Genomic DNA, 18,696 nt, shown 5'->3' with positions numbered 1-18,696 from the left:
TGCTGGGGACAATAAAAGGGCACTAAAATGAGCAGTTTTGTCTCACACACACTGCCACAGATGTCTCAAGTTGAGGGAGCGTACAATTGGCATGCCGACTGCAGGAATGTCCACCAGAACTGTTAATTTCTCTACCATAAGCCGCCTTCAATGTCATTTATTCGAATTTGGTAGTACGTTTAACCGGCCTCACAACCGCAGACCACTTATAACCATGCCAGCCTAGGACATCCACATCCGGCTTCTTCACCTGGGGATCGTCAGACCAGTCACCCGGACAGCTTATGAAACTGGGGGTTTGCACAACCAGAAACTTTCAGCACAAACTGTCAGAAACCGTCTCAGGGAAGATCATCTGCGTGCTCGTCGTCCTCACCATGGTCTTAACCTGACTGCAATTCGGCGCCGTAACCGACTTCATTGGGCAAATGCTCACCTTCGATGGCCATTGGCACACTGGAGATGTGTGCTTTTCACAGATGAATCCCGGTTTCAACTGTACCGGGCAGATGCAAACAGCATGTATGGCGTTGTGTGGGAGAGCGGTTTGTTGATGTCAACGTTGTGAACAGAGTACCCCATGGTGGAGGTGGGGTTATTGTATGGACAGGCATAAGCTACAGACAACACAATTACATTTTATCGATGGCAATTTGAATGCACAAAGATACCGTGACAAGATCCTGAGGCCCATTGTCGTGCCATTCATCCGCCGCCATCACCTCATGTTTCAGCATGATAATGCACGGCCCCATATCACAAGGGTCTGTAAACAATTCCTGGTAGCTGAAAATGTCCCAGTTCTTCCATGGCCTGCATACTCACCAGACATGTCACCATATTTGGGATGCTCTGGATCGAAAATGCGTAAACAAAAAACATTGTTTGCAGTCATATGAACTGTTTCAACCTTTATTTAGATATGAAACACCTAAGACATCCAGCTAGTTTAGTTATCCTTTAGGTGGCCCCAATGCTTTGCCTACTCATTTGACACATCAGGTGTAATACTCCACAGAAGGGCTTAGAGGGGACTCGCAGATAAACTGATTAATGCATGTCAATTTCTGCTGATTCTAAGGAGTACCCCATACGAGGGAAAGTTTTTCAACTGTTCCAGTCCGAGCAGCCAGCCGTATCCCAAGATTGAGAATGTATGGTTTATTTTCCTCTAGCTAGAAATCAAATAACTTGATGGTTTAGGCCTAAAAATCATGAGCCACTTCAACAACAAAGACAATCAGGGGCTCTTTCCCCTGAAATGTCCTGAGACAAAGTGTGCAGTGCAAAGGAGGACATCACTCTTGGACGGTTACTATAGAGCCGAGTTCAAGGCTGGAATTTGTGTTGGACTCGACGTCCTTTCTTTTTTTCTTTGGCAGGCAGTGTGTGGTGCTGTTTGCTTAGCTCAGACAGCATTTATAAATGCCAGCAAAAGAGTTTTACATTTTATTTCTAGCAAAAACATGTCCTGGTATGTCAGCCGTCAGTCAAACAGTTAAGTCCTTACAATATGATGGATTGACATGGATCTAACGCTGCTTCATTATTATACAGTAGCTCCAGTACTCAAATACCAACCACTTAAAATCTGGTCCTTTTCCGCAGTGTAAAAAAAAGGCGGAAAACAAAACATAAAGCCAATATGAGCTAAGCTACTTACAAATTGTAGTTTGGTTTCGATGTACTTGTCAGAGTCGAGAATGTTAAAAGAAGTGACGGTTTAACTGTTGGGATTCATCCATACGGAAAGAGACAATAAGCGGATTTGTCCGTGGTTCATGTCATGTAATGACCAGTCTGTACCCTCACAGGGTCACAGTGAGGGCAGTAAGCTGACCCCTGACACCGGAGGCCATTCCCACAATAAGCCCAGCCACATTAAAACCTACATGTCCCATGACTCATTGTCTGGTCAGGTGACCATGCTAGTCTCTCTTTTTGCATACACAGGGTGTCCTGTCCTCCATGTGCAGCTCAGAACTTGAGGCTGAACCCTGGGCCCACAGCAGAAGCCCCTTGGTTGCTGGTGGTCAGATGGAAGCCGGTGTCTTTCAGGTCATCGTCACCCTGGAGAGACGACAAGCCACACACGTTAGCTGATGAGGTACATTGCTGTTATGCCACGGAAATAATGTATTCTAGAAACATAAGTAGTAAGCATTGGGAGGATGTCTCGACAACACATAGTAGAGTGCTGTTGGTCTATAATCTGTGTAGGACAGAAACTGAGCTCAGATGTTAAACCCTGGTCGACATAGGGATGTAGAGTTCAACCCAGCCTCACCAGCTGACTGTAGCCCAGGCCTCCCTCGGGGGGGCGCGGGCTGGTGCCCCTCTTCACCCTTTGTTGCTCGCTCTTGGCGGGCCAGGTGGGGAACATGGACGGGTCGATGGGCTGCGGCGTCTCCCGGAAATACTCGTGCTTCAGTGCCTCATCCGACAGGATCCTCTTGCTGGGGCAATAGGTGAGGAACCTTGGGGAAAGGGAAAAAGTCGAGGTCAGGGGTGGCAGAAATCACTCAAAACGGCAGCACTTCTGTCATCTGTATTAAAGCTTTCACAGAGCACATGGGGTCCCTCTCCATAGTCTAAAGCGGCGTCCTTTCCCTCATCTCATCACACAGGGTAAGTGAAAGCAACAAGCCTGACAATTACATTTTGACCTTCCGGGATTAATAAAATTGTTTTGAAGGGTACGCCTTCCAAGAGTTATTTTACATCAGAGAAGTTGGAGAAAGCCGATGAGAAGAAGTCCCCTTTAAACTATTGAGATTAGGGCTGACCATATTTAGTCGACTGGTCGATTGTTTGATCGATCAAGATTTATTTAGCTAAGCAGTAGCAAAAATGTTTTAAATAAAGTATTGTGTACAACACACCTGTCTGATTTGCGCCTGTGAGTGGACTGATCTATTGTGGACGCCGTGGGGATGGCACAGTCCATCAGTCTACAACATATGCTACTGAAACTGTATACAGTTATATTACATAAGAACAATGGTGCAACACTAACACAAATAAAATTATTTTATAACAAAATGTGCCTTCTCCCGCGTTGGATAGTGGTCGCTGTCCTTGTTTCAGAAGCACATCTGTGCGCTGTTGAATTGGCGCCTTTCCCTAGACCATGTTGCCATGTGCCTAATAGCAAAGTTAACCAGCATATTGGTATTGAGAACAATGCGGCGGAGGCAGCAGCAGAATGAGGAGACGAGAAAACAGCCCTTGCCTTATTGTCGATGAAGAATTAGAGGAAACCCGAACTTAATGGAGGTTATTGATTATAGACCTATCTGTTAAATATGCCTGGCTTTATACATCATCAATATATCTAAAGAAATAAGACAGGTCCTGCTTCTGTTGCCTGTTTGTTTAATAGCCTACTGATTCCGTGAGCGCCAACCCTCATGCAACGACATGTCAAGTAAACAATTTCACAAATTCAGCTTTAAAAAAAACAATCTTTGCTGTAATAAAGGTTTTATACTATCCCTTAGAACAGCCTCTCTGGTATTATTTATCATTTAGTGTTTACACTGTTCCAAAATAATATCTCTCCTCTTTCTTAATCTCCTTCTTGTTATTACTAGTATTATTAGGATCATTAGTAGTAGGCTTTATGATATGCTATAGGTCAGGCCCCATTGTGCCCTATTTGGACTGGATTAGTTTTAATGGGGAGGTCGGGTAACAAATTATGTGCACGAGCAAAAAACCCACATCTGTAATTTTAGTCCCGTTTGAATCTCCGTCAGTAATTTTTACATGGCAGGAGAGTAACAATTCCAGCCAGAATAGCCTACTGGATGTCCTGGGCTACTCCAAGGTCCTCTGATAATACTAGACCTGTGCTAATCTACATCCTTGTGTTTTGAGAGAAATGTCTGACAGGTGAGAAAGTTTGACAGGTGTTGCTTGCGGTTTGCGCATGAAAACAGTAACTAAGTCGATAAATTAACTAAGTAGTTCGCATAAACTATATATGAAATGGCCTACATGTAGCCTATCAATGTTTACAGTGAATGCTTTTGTTTACATGTTTTGTGCGTATTAATAGAATATTGCCAAATGCATCAAAATTGCACCTATTTAATGCAACCCTTGCTGTTAATATTTACGCTTAAAATCACACTGTCAAAGTCATTACATTTTGGTACATCAGAATTACATTAATTTCCAATTAAACGCTGCGTTTGCCTTACAGCATTGCGTTGCAGTTGCAGTGCATACGTTGGATTTATCGAACGTATACGTCAAACTGTATGCATATACGGCTTGACAGAACTGGTAGCAGAAGGTGAATGTTGAACTTTTGTTGCACACATCCATATGATGCTGCATCTTATTTTGAGCAATGACTGTCGGTGTGATCTAAGCGTTAGACTTTCTCATCCATAGACTTAAAATGCATCGCAAGCGCAATTGCACTGTTCAGCTCACATCTGAAGGCTGGGAGGCATTTAGGACGTACTGCATATCGCTAAAGATTATGATCACACTTCCTCAATTTAAATATTATCACGACACTACACGAAAGATGGTTTCTAAACCATACCAAACCAAGCTTGAGTTATCACCTGGACATGTTAAAATACTGTATATTCACAGCTAGAATAAAAACCTCCAGGCTTCCGTCATAACTGTCAATATATTGAAAAAAATCACAGGGGGCAATTTGGAAAAAACTAAATCACGTCCGAATTCTCCTCTGGAATAACGGACATTCTGGAGTAATAATTACATAACCAACGTTCTCTAGTAATACTAATCCTGTGCAAATAGCTATTCAGTCACGTGCACGCGATGCATACATATGTAACGTAAAGAGAACAGGGGTTAAAGGAATAAGGAATATTTTTCCTAAACAAATTAGAGATTTCGGTAACAGAATTTTTCAGTCAGAAATGTCTGTAATTATGTTGCAGCTTCAGTAACATGGACAGCACGATAAACACTGATGTTCTATGGTGGCCGCTGCAACAGGGAGGAGAAAGACAACGGGTGCTGGTCAGTCACGGTCTTTTTTATTTTTACACAGCGCAGCAAGTCTGAGCCCAGCCCGGCACAATCAAATGAATTGCTGGTCGGACTCCCTCTAGTCATTTGTGTGTCTTAATTATTTAAGCATCAGACAAGCTCAGTTAATATAGTTGATTTGATTAAAACACATAGGATGTGTCAATATATGAAAAAATACCAATCGACTGGTCGAAAGAACATAACTTTTTTTTGTCAGGGACATCCCTAATTGAGATGCATACTTCGTCTGCAAGGTCATTATTCAGGTCACAGCTCTAAACTCCCCCCTACAGCCTGGTGCCATGGAGGAGTGTGATGTTCCAAACTGAAACAGGACTGCCATGTCCATCCAGAAAGCCTACACACTCAATGAATAGACTTACGCCAGTCCAGTTCTGCGGCTGAAGGAGGTCCAGCCTCCAGTCCAAACATAGACCACAGGGGTCAGGGTCTAATGAGACGGCTAGCAGCCACTGGCCAGGGGTCATTACACTTCCTGGGTCATGTGACTGTTGCGGCATTCCACTCAGTTGGACTGGTGTCAAACTTCACCCAAAAGCTGACCCCAACCCCTCCCGTGGCCATACATGGCCACCCATTACATGTGTGACGCAAATAATAGGGGTGTGAATGTTTAAACTAAATTGAGATCGTTGGCGTTTAGAAAAAAACCTAACTGAAAAACAATTTCTCACAAACTAAGTCTCTTTGCCGTGTTATAGCCTAACTAGATGATACGCTATAAAGGCCTAGGGAAAGTTGTGTATTTAAATAAAGGTGAACTTAAGGATACTTTGGTAAATATGCGAGATACAGATTACCAAGACATATGCGCACGGCTCTGCCTCCCTCATCCTCTCTCCATCTTGCTGGCTCGCCTGCTACTTTTCTTTGCCGATGATTCGAGTGTGTTCAGTCTTCGGTCAGTTGCGTTGAAAATATCCTAGCATATTCATTTATGATAGGCCCTGCTTTAATGCAGTTGTGAGACACACGCAAGCCAAGATATAAAAACCAAAGCTGTGAAATGCAATACAGGTCTGGAGGAGGGCTGAGGTACTTTGATGCAACGCCAAAACGCTACTTCTCCATCCTGTTTATAGTCAGCTTGCCAATAGTGCAGTGACTGAAGCAGAAGACATGGAGAGCATATCACAGGGCAGACCTGACAGCAGACACACATTAGATCAAGGCATAGCAATGCTGATGTTAAACCTCCCGCTGAAAGAGTAAAGACCACATTGGCACAGACACACAATAGTCTTTCAGGTTGATGGACAATTAAGAATTAGGTACCAAAAAAAAAAGCATTCTCTCACTTTAGATACACTGCTCAGTTGAGGTTGAATTTCAAGTAAGTCTGAGGTTTGGTGTAGGTGAGTTAGGTCAGATTTTTAATAGGTTAGTAATGAATGGTGTTGTAACTAACCATGTGGTTGAAATTGTTTGGGGTAAGTGCAAGTCTGAAGTTGAGTAGACGTACTTGTTCATGAGGTCGAAGCCCTGGTCTGAAAGCAGGGCTCCGAAGCGCTTGCGCATGTTGTTGTAGGGGTACTCTGTGAAAGTCATCTTCTTCACAGCAGGGAGCTCGTTGTAGCCCGGCCAAATCTTCTCGCTGGGCGACCCTAAGTCCTAGTGAGAACACGCATCAACACACCGACACAGAGTTATTATGTGTATATGAGGGTTGGTCCCCATTTTGTCTGGTATGTTCAGAACTGCTAAGTGAGGAGTACTGGAGCACAGTCAAGACCACATCTTTTAATCTGAGTTTTACGGTTAGCCCAGTCAGACAAGCGCCACAGACAAGACCGTTACGTCACACTGTCTAAAAGAGACTGGGTCATTGAACCGCAGTGAAAAATAGATTGTGCCGTCAAATTAAATCCATTTAATCTGACTATATTATATTCCTAACTCTGCAACACTGTGGGGAGATCATAAAACTGCAAAACTCACAAAAACATGGTGGCTATCAAGAATGTATGCAGACGTACAGTACCAGTCAAAAGTTTGGACACACCTACTCATTCAAGAGTTTCTTTATTTAAAAAAAATGTTTACATTGTAGAATAATAGTGAAGACATCAGAACTATGAACACATGGAATCATGAAGACACCAAAAAAGTTAAATCAATATATATTTGATAATCTTCAAAGTAGTAACCCTTTGCCTTGACAGCTTTGCACACATTGGCATTCTCTCAACCAGCTTCACCTGGAATCCTTTTCCAACAGTCTCGAAGGAGTTCCCACATATGCTGAGCACACCGGCTCTGACGCTCGTCGGATGTGGCAGGGCTTGCAAACTATTACGGACTACAAAGGGAAGCACAGCCGCGAGCTGCCCAGTGACACGAGCCTATCAGATGAGCTAAATAACTTATATGCTAGCTTCGAGTCAAGCAACACCAATTTGCATACTGCCCCAACAGATCCACAGAAGATGCCAACTCTATTGCACTCCACACTGCCCTTTCACACCTGAATAAAAGGAACACCTATGTGAGAATGCTATTCATTGACGACAGCTCAGCGTTCAACACCATAGTGCCCTCAAAGCTCATAACTAAGCTAAGGACCCTGGGACTAAACACCTCCCTGTGCAACAGGATGCTGCACTTCCTGATGGGCCTCCCCCAGGTAATAAGGGTAAGTAACAACACGCTGATCCTCAACAGAGGCCCCTCAGGGGTGCGTGCTCAGTCCCCTCTTGTACTCCCTGTTCACCCATGACTGCATGGCCAAGCACAACTCCAACACCATCATTAAGTTTGCCGACAACACAACAGTAGTAGGACTGATCACCGACAATAATGAGACAGCCTATAGAGAGGTGGTCAGAGACCTGGCCATGTGGTGCCAGGATAACAATCTCTCCCTCAACGTGATCAAGAAAAAAAGAGATGATTGTGGACTACAGAAAAGGAGGACCGAGCACGCCCCCATTCTCATCGACAGAGCTGTAGTGGAGCAGGTTGAGAGCTTCAAGTTCCTTGGTGTCCACATCACCAACAAACTACATTGGTCCAAACACACCAAGACAGTCATGAAGAGGGCACGACAATGCCTATTCCCCCTCAGGAGACTGAAAAGATTTGGCATGGGTCCTCAGATCCTCAAAAAGTTATACAGCTGCACCAACGAATCATGACTGGTTGCATCACCGCCTGGTACGGCAACTGCACCATCGAATCATGACTGGTTGCATCACCGCCTGGTACGGCAACTGCTCGGCCTCCAACCGCAAGGCACTACAGGAGGGTAGTGCGTATGCCCAGTACATCACCGGGGCCAAGCTTTCTGCCATCCAGTACCTCCATACCCGGCAGGTGTCAGAGAAAGTCCCAAAAAATTGCCAAAGACCCCAGCAACCATAGTCCAAGACTTTCCCTCTGCTAGTCTAGGTCCAAAAGGCTTCTTAACAAGCCATAAGACTGAACAGCTAATCAAATGGCTACCCGGACTATTTGCCTTGTCCCCTCCCCCCATTTGTAAATTTTTGAAACTGCTGCTACTCTGTTTATTATCCATGCATAGTCACTTAACCTCTACCTACATGCATATATATTACCTCGACTAACCGTTGCTGTATATAGCTTGTATATAGCCTCGCTACTGTTATTTTATTGTTGCTCCTTAGTAAAAATGTTTACTTAAGTTTCTTAGTAAATACTTTAACACTTAATTTTCTTAAAACTGTTGTTGGTTAAGGGCTTGTAAGTAAGCATTTCACTGTAAGGTCTACACCTGTTGTATTCGGCGCATGTGACAAATACAATTTGACTTGATTTTGAGATGGCTAGTTTACCTTCACTCTGTGGTCCAACTCATCACAAACTCTCTCAATTGGTTTAAAGTTGGGTGATTGTGGAGGCCAGGTCATCTGATGCAGCACTCCATCACTATCTTTCTTGGTCAAATAGCCCTTACACAGCCTGGAGGTGTGTTGGGTCATTGTGCTGTTGAAAAACAAGGAGAGCATAATCGCTGAATGCTGTGGTAGCCATGCTGGTTAAGTGTGCCTTGAATTCTAAATAAAATCAGACAGTATCACCAGCAAAGCACCCCCACACCTCCTCCATGCTTCATGGTGGGAACCACATTTGCAGACATCCAGTCACACAAAACAAATCTCAAATGTGGAGACCAAAGGACAGATTTCCATTGGTCTAATGTCCATTGTTCGTGTTTCTTGGCCCAAGTAAGTCTCTTCTTCCTTTAGTAGTGGTTTCTTTGCAGCAATTTTACCATAAAGGCCTGATTCAAGCAGTCTCCTCTGAACAGTTAATGTTGAGACGTGTCTGTTACTTGAACTCTGTGAAGCATTTAATTGGACTGCAATCTGAGGCTGGTAACTCTAATGAACTTATCCTCTGCAGCAGAGGTAACTCTGGGTCTTCCATTCCTGTGGCGATCCTCAAGAGAGCCATTTTCATCATAGCGCTTTATGGTTTTTGCGACTGCGCTTGAAGAAAATGTCAAAGTTCTTGAAATGTTCCAGATTTACTGACCCTCATGTCTTAAAGTAATGATGGACTGTCGTTTCTCTTTGCTTATTTGAGCTGTTCTTGCCATAATATGGACTTGGTCTTTTACCAAATATGGCTCTCTTCTATATACCACCCCCATACCTTGTCACAACACAACCAATTGGCTCAAACAATAAGGAAAGAAATTCCAGAAATTAACTTTGAACAAGGCACACCTGTTTATTGAAATGCATTCCAGGTGACTACCTCATGAAGCTGGTTGAGAGAATGCCAAGAGCGTGCAAGCTGTCAAAGGCAAAAGGTGGCTACTTTCAAGAATCTTAAATATATTTTGATTTGTTTAACACTTTTTTGGTTACTACATGATTCCATGTGTTATTTCATAGTTTTGATGTCTTCACTATTATTCTACAATGTAGAAAATTGTAAAAATAAGGAAAAACCCTGGCATGAGTAGCGGTGTCCAAACTTTTGACTGGTACTGTAGGAGTGGGGTATAGTGCTATTACGTTCCAGACAGTATGAAGTAAAATGGGACTTCTTGAATTAGCTAACCTTAAATATCTTGTTAATTTGGTCGATTTCAGATTTTCCAGGGAAGAGAGGTTTCTGGGTAAGGAGCTCTCCAAATATGCAGCCCACAGACCACATGTCCACAGCTGTGGAGTACTCCTGTGGAGAGAAAAACACACGCTAAAACCACAGTATTCCAAGGAACAGACAGCACTACATGAGTCTGGGTTAGAGTGTTTAGTCTGGGCAAGGACAAGCTTTGACTTGGTGCTGTGTGTATGTAGTCTTGGGATATGTTCAGAACCATACTTCTACAATATTTGAAGGTGTACGAAGTATGTGTTGCGTTGTCTGGGTGTGGTAAGGTTCACAGTCAGGCAGGGACTTGTTTAGGGTTTAGAAAGGCACCATTTTGACTGTAGAGGGTCTTTGATGTTTGAGACATTTTGACTCAGTTGTTCTGCGTCTTTGTAGACCAGAGGTATTTTGACAGTATTCTTGTGTCTCCGAATACAGGTGTGTAATCTCGTTCCCAGCCACTTCTGCCCAAATGTGAAGAGTCTGGTAGACCAACACGCCAAACTTGGCCTTCGTTAGCCAATACAGAAAGACCATCAGAAGCTCCCGGTGCATAGGCTTCATCTATCAACCAATCGTCTACCACAACACCTTCCCCCTAACCCTCCCCATAAGCTAGTACACCACAAGCACAGAGCTATCTACATCTCGCAGTCATGTGATTCGCAAAAATGTTATTATGATAAATACTTTACTCAGTAATGTCACTCCCATATTATTCTATGGTCTTTCCCACCAAGGCCAAATTTGAATCGTTGATGTACCAGGCGTATATGCGATGTGCTCAATAGCCTGGGAACGAGGTTAGTTACTGTGTGGCTATGTTGCCCGAGACACTGATCAAAAGGTCGGTTTTGCATGTCATCCAACAAATCATTAGGATTTGGGGAGGGTAAACTGATTCCAGATCAAGTTCCGACTCACTTTGGCTCCCAGCAGCAGCTCTGGAGAACGGTACCACAGTGTCACCACCACAGGCGTGTAGGGCTTCAGGGGAGAACCATACTCACGGGCCAGACCAAAGTCCCCCACCTAGAAGAGTGCAACAAACATTTCAAAGATGACTATGAAGCAAGCACACCCTCTCACGCACATTAACATCATTATTCTTTGTCATCAACAAGCCTAGAATTTCTTCATCCGAGCCATGGATGACCTAATCCTCATCTGAAGTTCCCAACCCACAGTGGTTTTAATGTTAATATAAATGGGACATAGCATAATACAATACAATAAGACATCTATGGCACCTTAAGGATCCCCTTGTGGCTGAGCAGCAGGTTGGAGGTCTTCAGGTCGCGGTGGAGGATCCAGTTGTCGTGGAGATGGCGGACGCCTCGCAGCAGTTGGATCATCAGGGTCTTCACTTCGCCTGAGGCCAACGAAAAAGAGGAAACAAGAGACATGAGTTCATAAACATTAAAACAATCCTTTAAACCCCAGACCACATCGTCTGGGAAGAAGGACTAACCCTTGTGGTAGCATGGTCACCACAGAAGAATGACAACATTTGCTAGGTAAACAAAGGGAACCCACCAGAGCACACGTTTCATTTCTATTCCAAACAGAGCACCACTTACCTAGCCACATGATATGGGAAAATGGCTGGTGGACATTTGTATACCGCATTTAGTCCAACTCAAACTGTACCCCACAAAGTTACCTGGCAGGAAAGGCTGTTTCATGGTCTCCATCAAGCTCTTCAGGTCGTGCTCCACGTAGTTCATAACAATGTAGATCTTGTCCATGTTGCTTCCAACAACGATTTCCTAACATGGGAGAAAACGGGATTAAGTACAAGTTCAGCTATCACTAGTATACATTGCTCTTTTATCCATTTTATTACTTGAATTTGTGCTACACTTTCAGATGAAAGGAGCTAAACAAAACTAATTTCTAAATATTGGAGGGGGGCTCCCTCTAAATCAGGTGTGTGACGCTCACCATAGAAATAGAATACCAATATGTATTTCTATGCTCCTCACCCTGACAGTGACAATGTTGGGGTGCTGGGCCTTCAGAATGGTGTTGATCTCTCTCAGAGACGTGATGGGGAAACCTTCTTTCTCCTTCTCCATCTTCAAACGCTTCAAGGCTACAATCTCATCTGAAAGGGAAAGGTGTGTTTTAGTGTGTGTCTGAGTCCAGGGATGGATTGGAAATCGATTGCAAGGTAGCCCACAGTGACTTCGGGAAAGTATTCATTCCCCTTGACTTTTTCAAAATTTTATTACGTCACAGCCTTATTCTAAAATGGATTCGTTTTTTCCCCTCATCAATTGACACACAATACCCCATAATGACAAAGCAAAAACAGGTTTTTAGGAATGTTTGCAAATGTAATAAAAATAAATATCAAGTAAATATTCAGACCATTTACTCAGTAATTTGTTGAAGCACCTTTGGCAGCGATTACAAGCTTGGCACATCTGTATTTGGGGAGTTTCTCCCATTCTCTGCAGATCCTCTCAAGCTCTGTCAGGTTGAATGGGGAGCGTTGCTGCACACCTATTTTCAGGTCTCTCCAGATATGTTTGATCGGGTTCAAGTCCGGGCTCTGGCTGGGCCACTCAAGGACAATAAGATACTTGTCCCGAAGCCACTCCTGCGTTGTCTTGGCTGTGCTTAGGGTCGTTGTCTTGTTGGAAGGTGAACCTTTGCCCCAGTCTGAGGTCCTGAGCGCTCTGGAACAGGTTTTCATCAAGGATCTCTCTGTATTTGCTCTGTTCATCTTTCCCTCGATCCCGACTTGTCTCAGTCCCTGCCGCTGAAAAACATCCCAACAGCATGATGCTGCCACCACCTTGCTTCACCATTGGGTTGGTGCCAGGTTTCCTCCAGATGTGATACTTGGCATTCAGGCCAAAGAGATCAATGTTGGTTTCATCAGACCAGAGAATCTTGTTTCTCCTGGTCTGAGAGTCCTTTAGGTGCCATTTGGTAAATTCCAAGCGGGCTGTCACGTGCCTTTTACTGAGGAGTGGCTTCCGTCTGTGCACTAGCATAAAGACCTGATTGGTGTAATACTGCAGAGATGTTGTCCTTCTGGAAGGTTCATCCATCTCCACAGAGGAACTCTGGAGCGCTTTCAGATGACCATCGGGTTCTTGGTCACCTCCTTGACCAAAGCCCCTCTCCCTGATCGCTCAGTTTGGCCGGGCGGCCAGCTCTAGGAAAAGTCTTGGTGGTTCCGAAGTTCTTCCATTTAAGAATGATGGAGGCCACTGTGTTCCTGGGGACCTTCAATGCTGCAGACATTTTTTGGTACCCTTCCCCAGATCTGTGCCTCCACAATTCTCTCTCGGAACTCTACAGACAATTCCTTTTTGCTCTGTCATGCACTGTCAACTGTGGGACCTTATATAGACAGGTATGTGCCTTTCCAAATCATATCCAATCAACTGAATTTACCACAGGTGGACTCCAATCAAGATGTAGAAACATCTCAAGGATGATCAATGGAAACAGGATGCACCTGAGCTCAATTTCAAGTCTCATAGCAGAGTCTGAATACTTATGTAAATAAGGTATCTGTTCTTCAATTTTTATTGAATTTGCACAATTTTTTTGTGTGTAGAATGATGAGGAAAACTAATTTAATCAATTTTAGAATAAGGCTGTAAAGAACCAGGATGTGGAAAAAGTGAAGGGGTCTGAATACTTTCCGAATGCACTGTACCTGTTTTTTTGTCCTTGGCCCTGTACACCACACCGTAGGTCCCTTCCTCGATGCGATTAAGACACTGGAACTCCTCCACACTGCGACACCCCTGGAAAAGACAGGAAACCAATCTCAATCAATACGTCTCTATACGATTTGCATGTGTGTACAGGTCTGGGTCAAATATGTTTTCGTTTTCTGTCAAATACTTGAGCATTTCTTGGAATATTCTAATGAGCCCCAATATACATGGTAAGCTAGGTCTAGTGCACCTCAGGTATTTGAAATAAAACAAACATGTATTTAACCCAGGTGTGGTGTGCTGCCAAACACAGACCTGTAGAGCTGGCAGGTACTTGGGCAGCTCCTTCTTTAGCTCCACCGGGGAGATGGGAGGAGAGTCAGGGCTGTAGTTCTCCTCAGGTTCAGGGGTGGCTGAGTGGGAGTGGGACACCGACTGGGGGGTGACGTCTCCCTCCCCTGCTTCCTCCTCCTCCTCCTCCTCCTCCTCTCCACTTTCCTCAGTGTCATGGTCAAATCGTGACTCAGGCACTGGGATGGTTAATGAGGGGGCAGTTACAACTTATAGAAACAGGACAAAATAGCATCTAGCAGCTGGTTGAGAATACCTCCTAACCTTTTTAGATAAACAAGCTTGAAGACCAGTCAAAACAAACTTTACTCTTAGACATGACATAATAATACCTGTTCAAATGACTGCCACCAGACAAATGGAGTGCGAAATGCCTACCTGGAGCAATATGGTTGCTGTTTTCTCTTTCTTCCTCAAACTCTTCCTCAGACCGCTCGTCTTCACTCACGTCACCTGAAACACAGACAATGGGTGGGTCAGAGCCATGTCACCGTGACAACACCGTAATGATAGTCAGGGATAAGACATGCGCACGATCACGCACACAATCACAATAACAGAGACAGACATAAATTCAGCAGACCTGCAGTCTGGTCAGATTCTCCTGAGCCCGAACCCGATTCCTCTTCCTCGCTGCTAGATCCATCATCATTCTCCTCATCATCCGAGCCTGACCCTGAACCTAGGAAAGAGAAATCCACTCCGTGTCACAGCCAAACTACCCACATTGACATAACACAAGGAGATGTGTCTTGACTGAATATCTATAACAGAACTCTGTTACTGATTAAACATCAGTAGGAGTGTGCTTTGTTTTCATTCCTTTTTTGTGATGCCAATCTGGTGTAAAGTGACAGTGGGGTATGTTGCGACTGTAAATGAGTGTGTCTACCTAAGGAGGACTCTCCTGTACTGGTCTTCCTCTCACTGTCACTGATGTCCTGGAGGTCAGAGAGAAGGTCCTTGTCCTCAGGCTTCTCATCCTTTGCCGCTGGACAACAAACACAAGCACCCCATTATAAGTCATGGATTTAATTTATTTTGAGGCTAACTACCACCAAAGCAATATTTTCTAAAACCAACTTGATTGGTTAGTCTCATCACCAGTTCTGTGTGGCTCGCTGTTTTGCTCCAGTCTATCCCGGGGAGCCTGGTTAGGGCTGCGACTGCGGTGGCTCTGTTTGGGCTTGTCACCGTACTCATCGGGCAGCGCACGGTGGTGGGACGGAACTGTCAGAGGGGGAACAACACATTTAGCTTCCCTCACCAACAGAGTGCCCTTACATACATCAAAAGACGTACATCATTCACGCACACTCTAAAGCTATAAACTTTAGCCTTGTGTGTGTGTGCGAATACGCATGTGTGAAGCCTGACCTTCTCGGCGCACCTCGCGCTCTTTCCGGCGCTCCTCTGCCCTTCTCTCCCTCTCCTTCTGCTCACGCTGCTCCTTCTGCTGCTGCTCGCGGAGCTTGCGGTCCCTCTCGCGCTGGCGCTCCACCTGCTCCAACCTGTCCCTGTAGTCCGGGGAAGACGGGGGAATCCTGTCAGGAGCTCTCCAGAAACCCAAAAGCCACCCACCCCACACCGTTAATGTCTGCTTCAGGGAAGGGGAAGAGTACAGTATACAGTGTGACAGGTAACTGCACAGTAAACGTGATGACTGAGCAGTGATTGTTTGAGGATCTGCAAGTTTAAAAGTAGACTAAGCAATATGACATCACAAGACAGTGGGGCGATACGCATTAATAAAAAAATGCAGATGTTGTTTTTTGGTAGTCTTTGCTCTTGAAACTTTTGTTCCAACTTGCCCCACTCTTAAAGGTCATATTCTGATAGAGGTGTACAGTATGAGATGCCACTGATTAACAGACATGTTGAGAACTTCATATTTTTGAACACAAGTGATTTGTTCTGTTGTACACATTTGCTAATACAATCCACGCTAATACACCCAACTGTGTGTGTGTGTGCGTGTATGGTCACAGTAGTCGGTGGTCACCTCTCTCTGCGGGATTGTGCTCTGGCCTGTTCCCTGCGTTTCTGCCTCTCCCAGTCTCGCCGGGCCTTGTCTTGCTCCTCCCACTGCCGCTTTCTGCGCTCACTCTCCCTGTCCTTGTCTTTGGGCCGAACGCGTTTCCCTGCTGCTGTGATAAATACAAAATGTGATAGAGTGCTAATAGGTGCTACATATGCATAAATACAGTTTAACACTACCTGATCCAGGCTCTATGCAGCATTCTACAGCGATACACGTCCCAGGATGGCAACGTACCTCCTTCAGCAGAGTGACTGCGGCGGCGTCTCTTGTCCTTTCTTTTCTCCTCCTTTCTGTGGTGAGATTTGTCTTTTCTGGTAATTTGCTGGGGAGGCTTTATTGCCAGCGATTCATCCTCTTCTCCCCTGGAATTGGGAAGACTGTCTAGTGCCAACGGCTCAACAAACAGGCTGCCCCTGTGCATAGCAGGGTGGCGTTCAGTTGGGACAAAAATGGGAGAAAATGTATTCAAAAGGAATAAGTTCAGTTTTGAAACACATTTTTTTTCCATTATCTGGCCCGCCTGAACGTGACCCCAATTCCCACGGCTCTTTTTTCGTATCCCCTTTACCTGTCCTCTGTGGAATCTTCCCGTATGTACGGGGAATTCCGGATTGTTATTTCCATTTTTTTATCCCGTAGTTCTCCTTCTTCCGGAGTGTCCCGTTTGGCTTCCCGATCATCCGTCTGTGGAACAGGGCACGGAACGCACTGGACAAGACATGAGAAAGAGGGGACATTATACCCATTCCACCCCAAAAACATGTAAAAAAAAAAAAAGTATGGTAACCATAACAATGATTGATTGCAAATATGGTAAGATTACGATAAAGTTTGAGGCACTGGTACAGCTCTAGTCTGTGATACATTTCGATAAACATGATCAAATCAAAATGGGAACCAGCATCCTCTGATGGGGAAGAGAAACAATGTGCCCCAAATCAACCCCTAGACCATCGTCAGGTGGAGATCTGAGCTATCGAATGTGTGTAAGCACTATGGCAAACATTTCACCTAGTTAATCAGGGGGCAAGGTGGAGCCATTTCCACATTCCTTATCCCAAACTCTTTTCATATCTCCCCAAGTGTATAGGGTGTACTAGGGTCAGTTTGGGGCACCACAGCATTTCTCTTCCGTTTACATTTTTCAGACGTTTGGGCTCCGTACTCTCCTCCAGCTCCCGTCTGCGTTTCTTCTCTTGGAGAATTTCGTCGAGTGTTTTCACTTTCCAGGTGTCCTTTTCGTCCCCCATCAGCACCCGCTCGCCGCCACCTGCTACAGAGACAGAGACCCCCTGCTTCAGACTAACATGGAGGGCAATGGAAGAGCAGTGTGCACTGGTGTCATGTTAGTGGCAACTGTGGTATTTATGTGCAAAGATTTAATTTCTGTTCATTAGGTATGTGATGTAGGCCTGCATGTTGCCTTTGGACAGTACATTCCACAGTTCAATGCATGCGTTTCATGATTTGCGCAAAGGTGTACATAGTTACACACACACACACTATTTCACACCTCGGGACAAGAGGGTTGTACGAATAAGAATTTGATGGGTGATAGTCAAGATGGGTCTTGCCCAGGATATAGAATTTTTTTCCCATCGTATAAGGGTTGTATGGGAGAGGCTCAAGTTTGTAGCCTATAATTTCTGTTGTTACCTGAGTAGCGCCTCGTATCATATCCATAGCAGTTTCACTGGTACAAAATAAAAATAAATCCCAAAATGGAAGGAAAACGTCGGTGTGATAGAAGGGGGAGAGAAGTCATACGTCCAAGTCAAATAGAGAGATCTACACACACGTTGCGTGAAACCGCACTGTGTAATGCTAAATGTGAAATGAATCTATGAAATATTACTCGCCGACACTCCTTACGTCACTACGTTACATTATAAGTATACTGCATAACTAGCTTTAATTCACTAGTTAGCTAGCTAGGCCCGTTGTCATAAATAAACCAACTCTAAACGTTACGTGATACCAATTAACGTACTATAGCTTACAGCTAACGGTAGCGTAAGAAAAATGCTCAATTACTACTAAGTTAGCTACTGTATACTAACCCGTGGCGGTCGTTAATTAACATCTGAAAGTGTACCTAGCTGCATGCGTCTTGTAACTAGTAAGCTAGTCAGGTGCAGTCAGAGCCACATATATATATAGAGAGAGAGAGTTCTGGTTAGGTGCTAACGTATGCTAATAAGCTAACATTAGCATTGGCGAGAAATGAAGGCGCTGGTGACAATAGGTTTTAGTTTTTTTTCCCATGAGAAAATTATAATTCGTCTCCTCTCAATAAATCTGAAGTGGGTTAACTGAATACTTTTTAATCCTTTGCATTACAAATGATTAAACAAACCTGAAATATACTCCGCGCAATCTTGGACAACCGGAAGACTCAAACGCTTCCTTCTTCTTCTAAAGGTCATACAATTACTTCCAGTTAATATTTCTTCGCTGGTTTTTGAAGCTAAGAGAACACCTTACTGCCATCACCTGGACAGGAGTTGCAACGGT

General features: G+C 44.3%; 1 protein-coding gene across 12 annotated transcripts; it reads right to left on the bottom strand.

Annotated features, from left to right (window-relative positions):
- Positions 1 to 898: 898 nt before the first annotated feature.
- Positions 899 to 18,593, bottom strand: LOC120061215 (cyclin-dependent kinase 11B-like). 12 transcript variants are annotated; one of them, XM_039010847.1, is made up of 20 exons: positions 18,539 to 18,593; positions 17,322 to 17,455; positions 16,751 to 16,890; positions 16,417 to 16,595; positions 16,144 to 16,288; positions 15,519 to 15,697; positions 15,246 to 15,371; positions 15,034 to 15,132; positions 14,725 to 14,823; positions 14,520 to 14,594; positions 14,106 to 14,350; positions 13,787 to 13,877; positions 12,093 to 12,214; positions 11,771 to 11,876; positions 11,358 to 11,479; positions 11,032 to 11,139; positions 10,072 to 10,188; positions 6,506 to 6,654; positions 2,288 to 2,477; positions 899 to 2,070 (listed from the first exon to the last, which is right to left on the bottom strand). In XM_039010847.1, exons 2-20 carry the CDS (start codon positions 17,430 to 17,432, stop codon positions 1,978 to 1,980), a joined length of 2,496 nt encoding a protein of 831 aa, XP_038866775.1. In that variant the 5' UTR covers positions 17,433 to 17,455; positions 18,539 to 18,593; the 3' UTR covers positions 899 to 1,977. The 12 variants fall into 12 exon arrangements, with proteins under 12 accessions (XP_038866775.1, XP_038866778.1, XP_038866779.1 ...); XM_039010850.1 differs by having other exon boundaries at positions 14,106 to 14,320; XM_039010851.1 differs by having other exon boundaries at positions 15,519 to 15,658.
- Positions 18,594 to 18,696: the final 103 nt, after the last annotated feature.

This window comes from Salvelinus namaycush, chromosome 16, assembly GCF_016432855.1.
Source record: "Salvelinus namaycush isolate Seneca chromosome 16, SaNama_1.0, whole genome shotgun sequence".
NCBI classification, from domain to species: Eukaryota; Metazoa; Chordata; class Actinopteri; order Salmoniformes; family Salmonidae; genus Salvelinus; species Salvelinus namaycush.
The sequence above is the reverse complement of the archived record's forward strand: the minus strand, read 5'-3'. Positions and strand labels throughout refer to the sequence as shown.

Coding starts and splice junctions, on each gene's coding strand:
- LOC120061215 (XM_039010847.1), bottom strand. CDS start 17,432: ATGGGGGACGAAAAGGACACCTGGAAAGTGAAAACACTCGACGAAATT. Junction 14,351..14,519: donor CAGCAACCATATTGCTCCAG/GTAGGCATTTCG, acceptor TGTTTCTATAAG/TTGTAACTGCCCCCTCATTA. Junction 12,215..13,786: donor GGCCAAGGACAAAAAAACAG/GTACAGTGCATT, acceptor TTTCCCTTTCAG/ATGAGATTGTAGCCTTGAAG.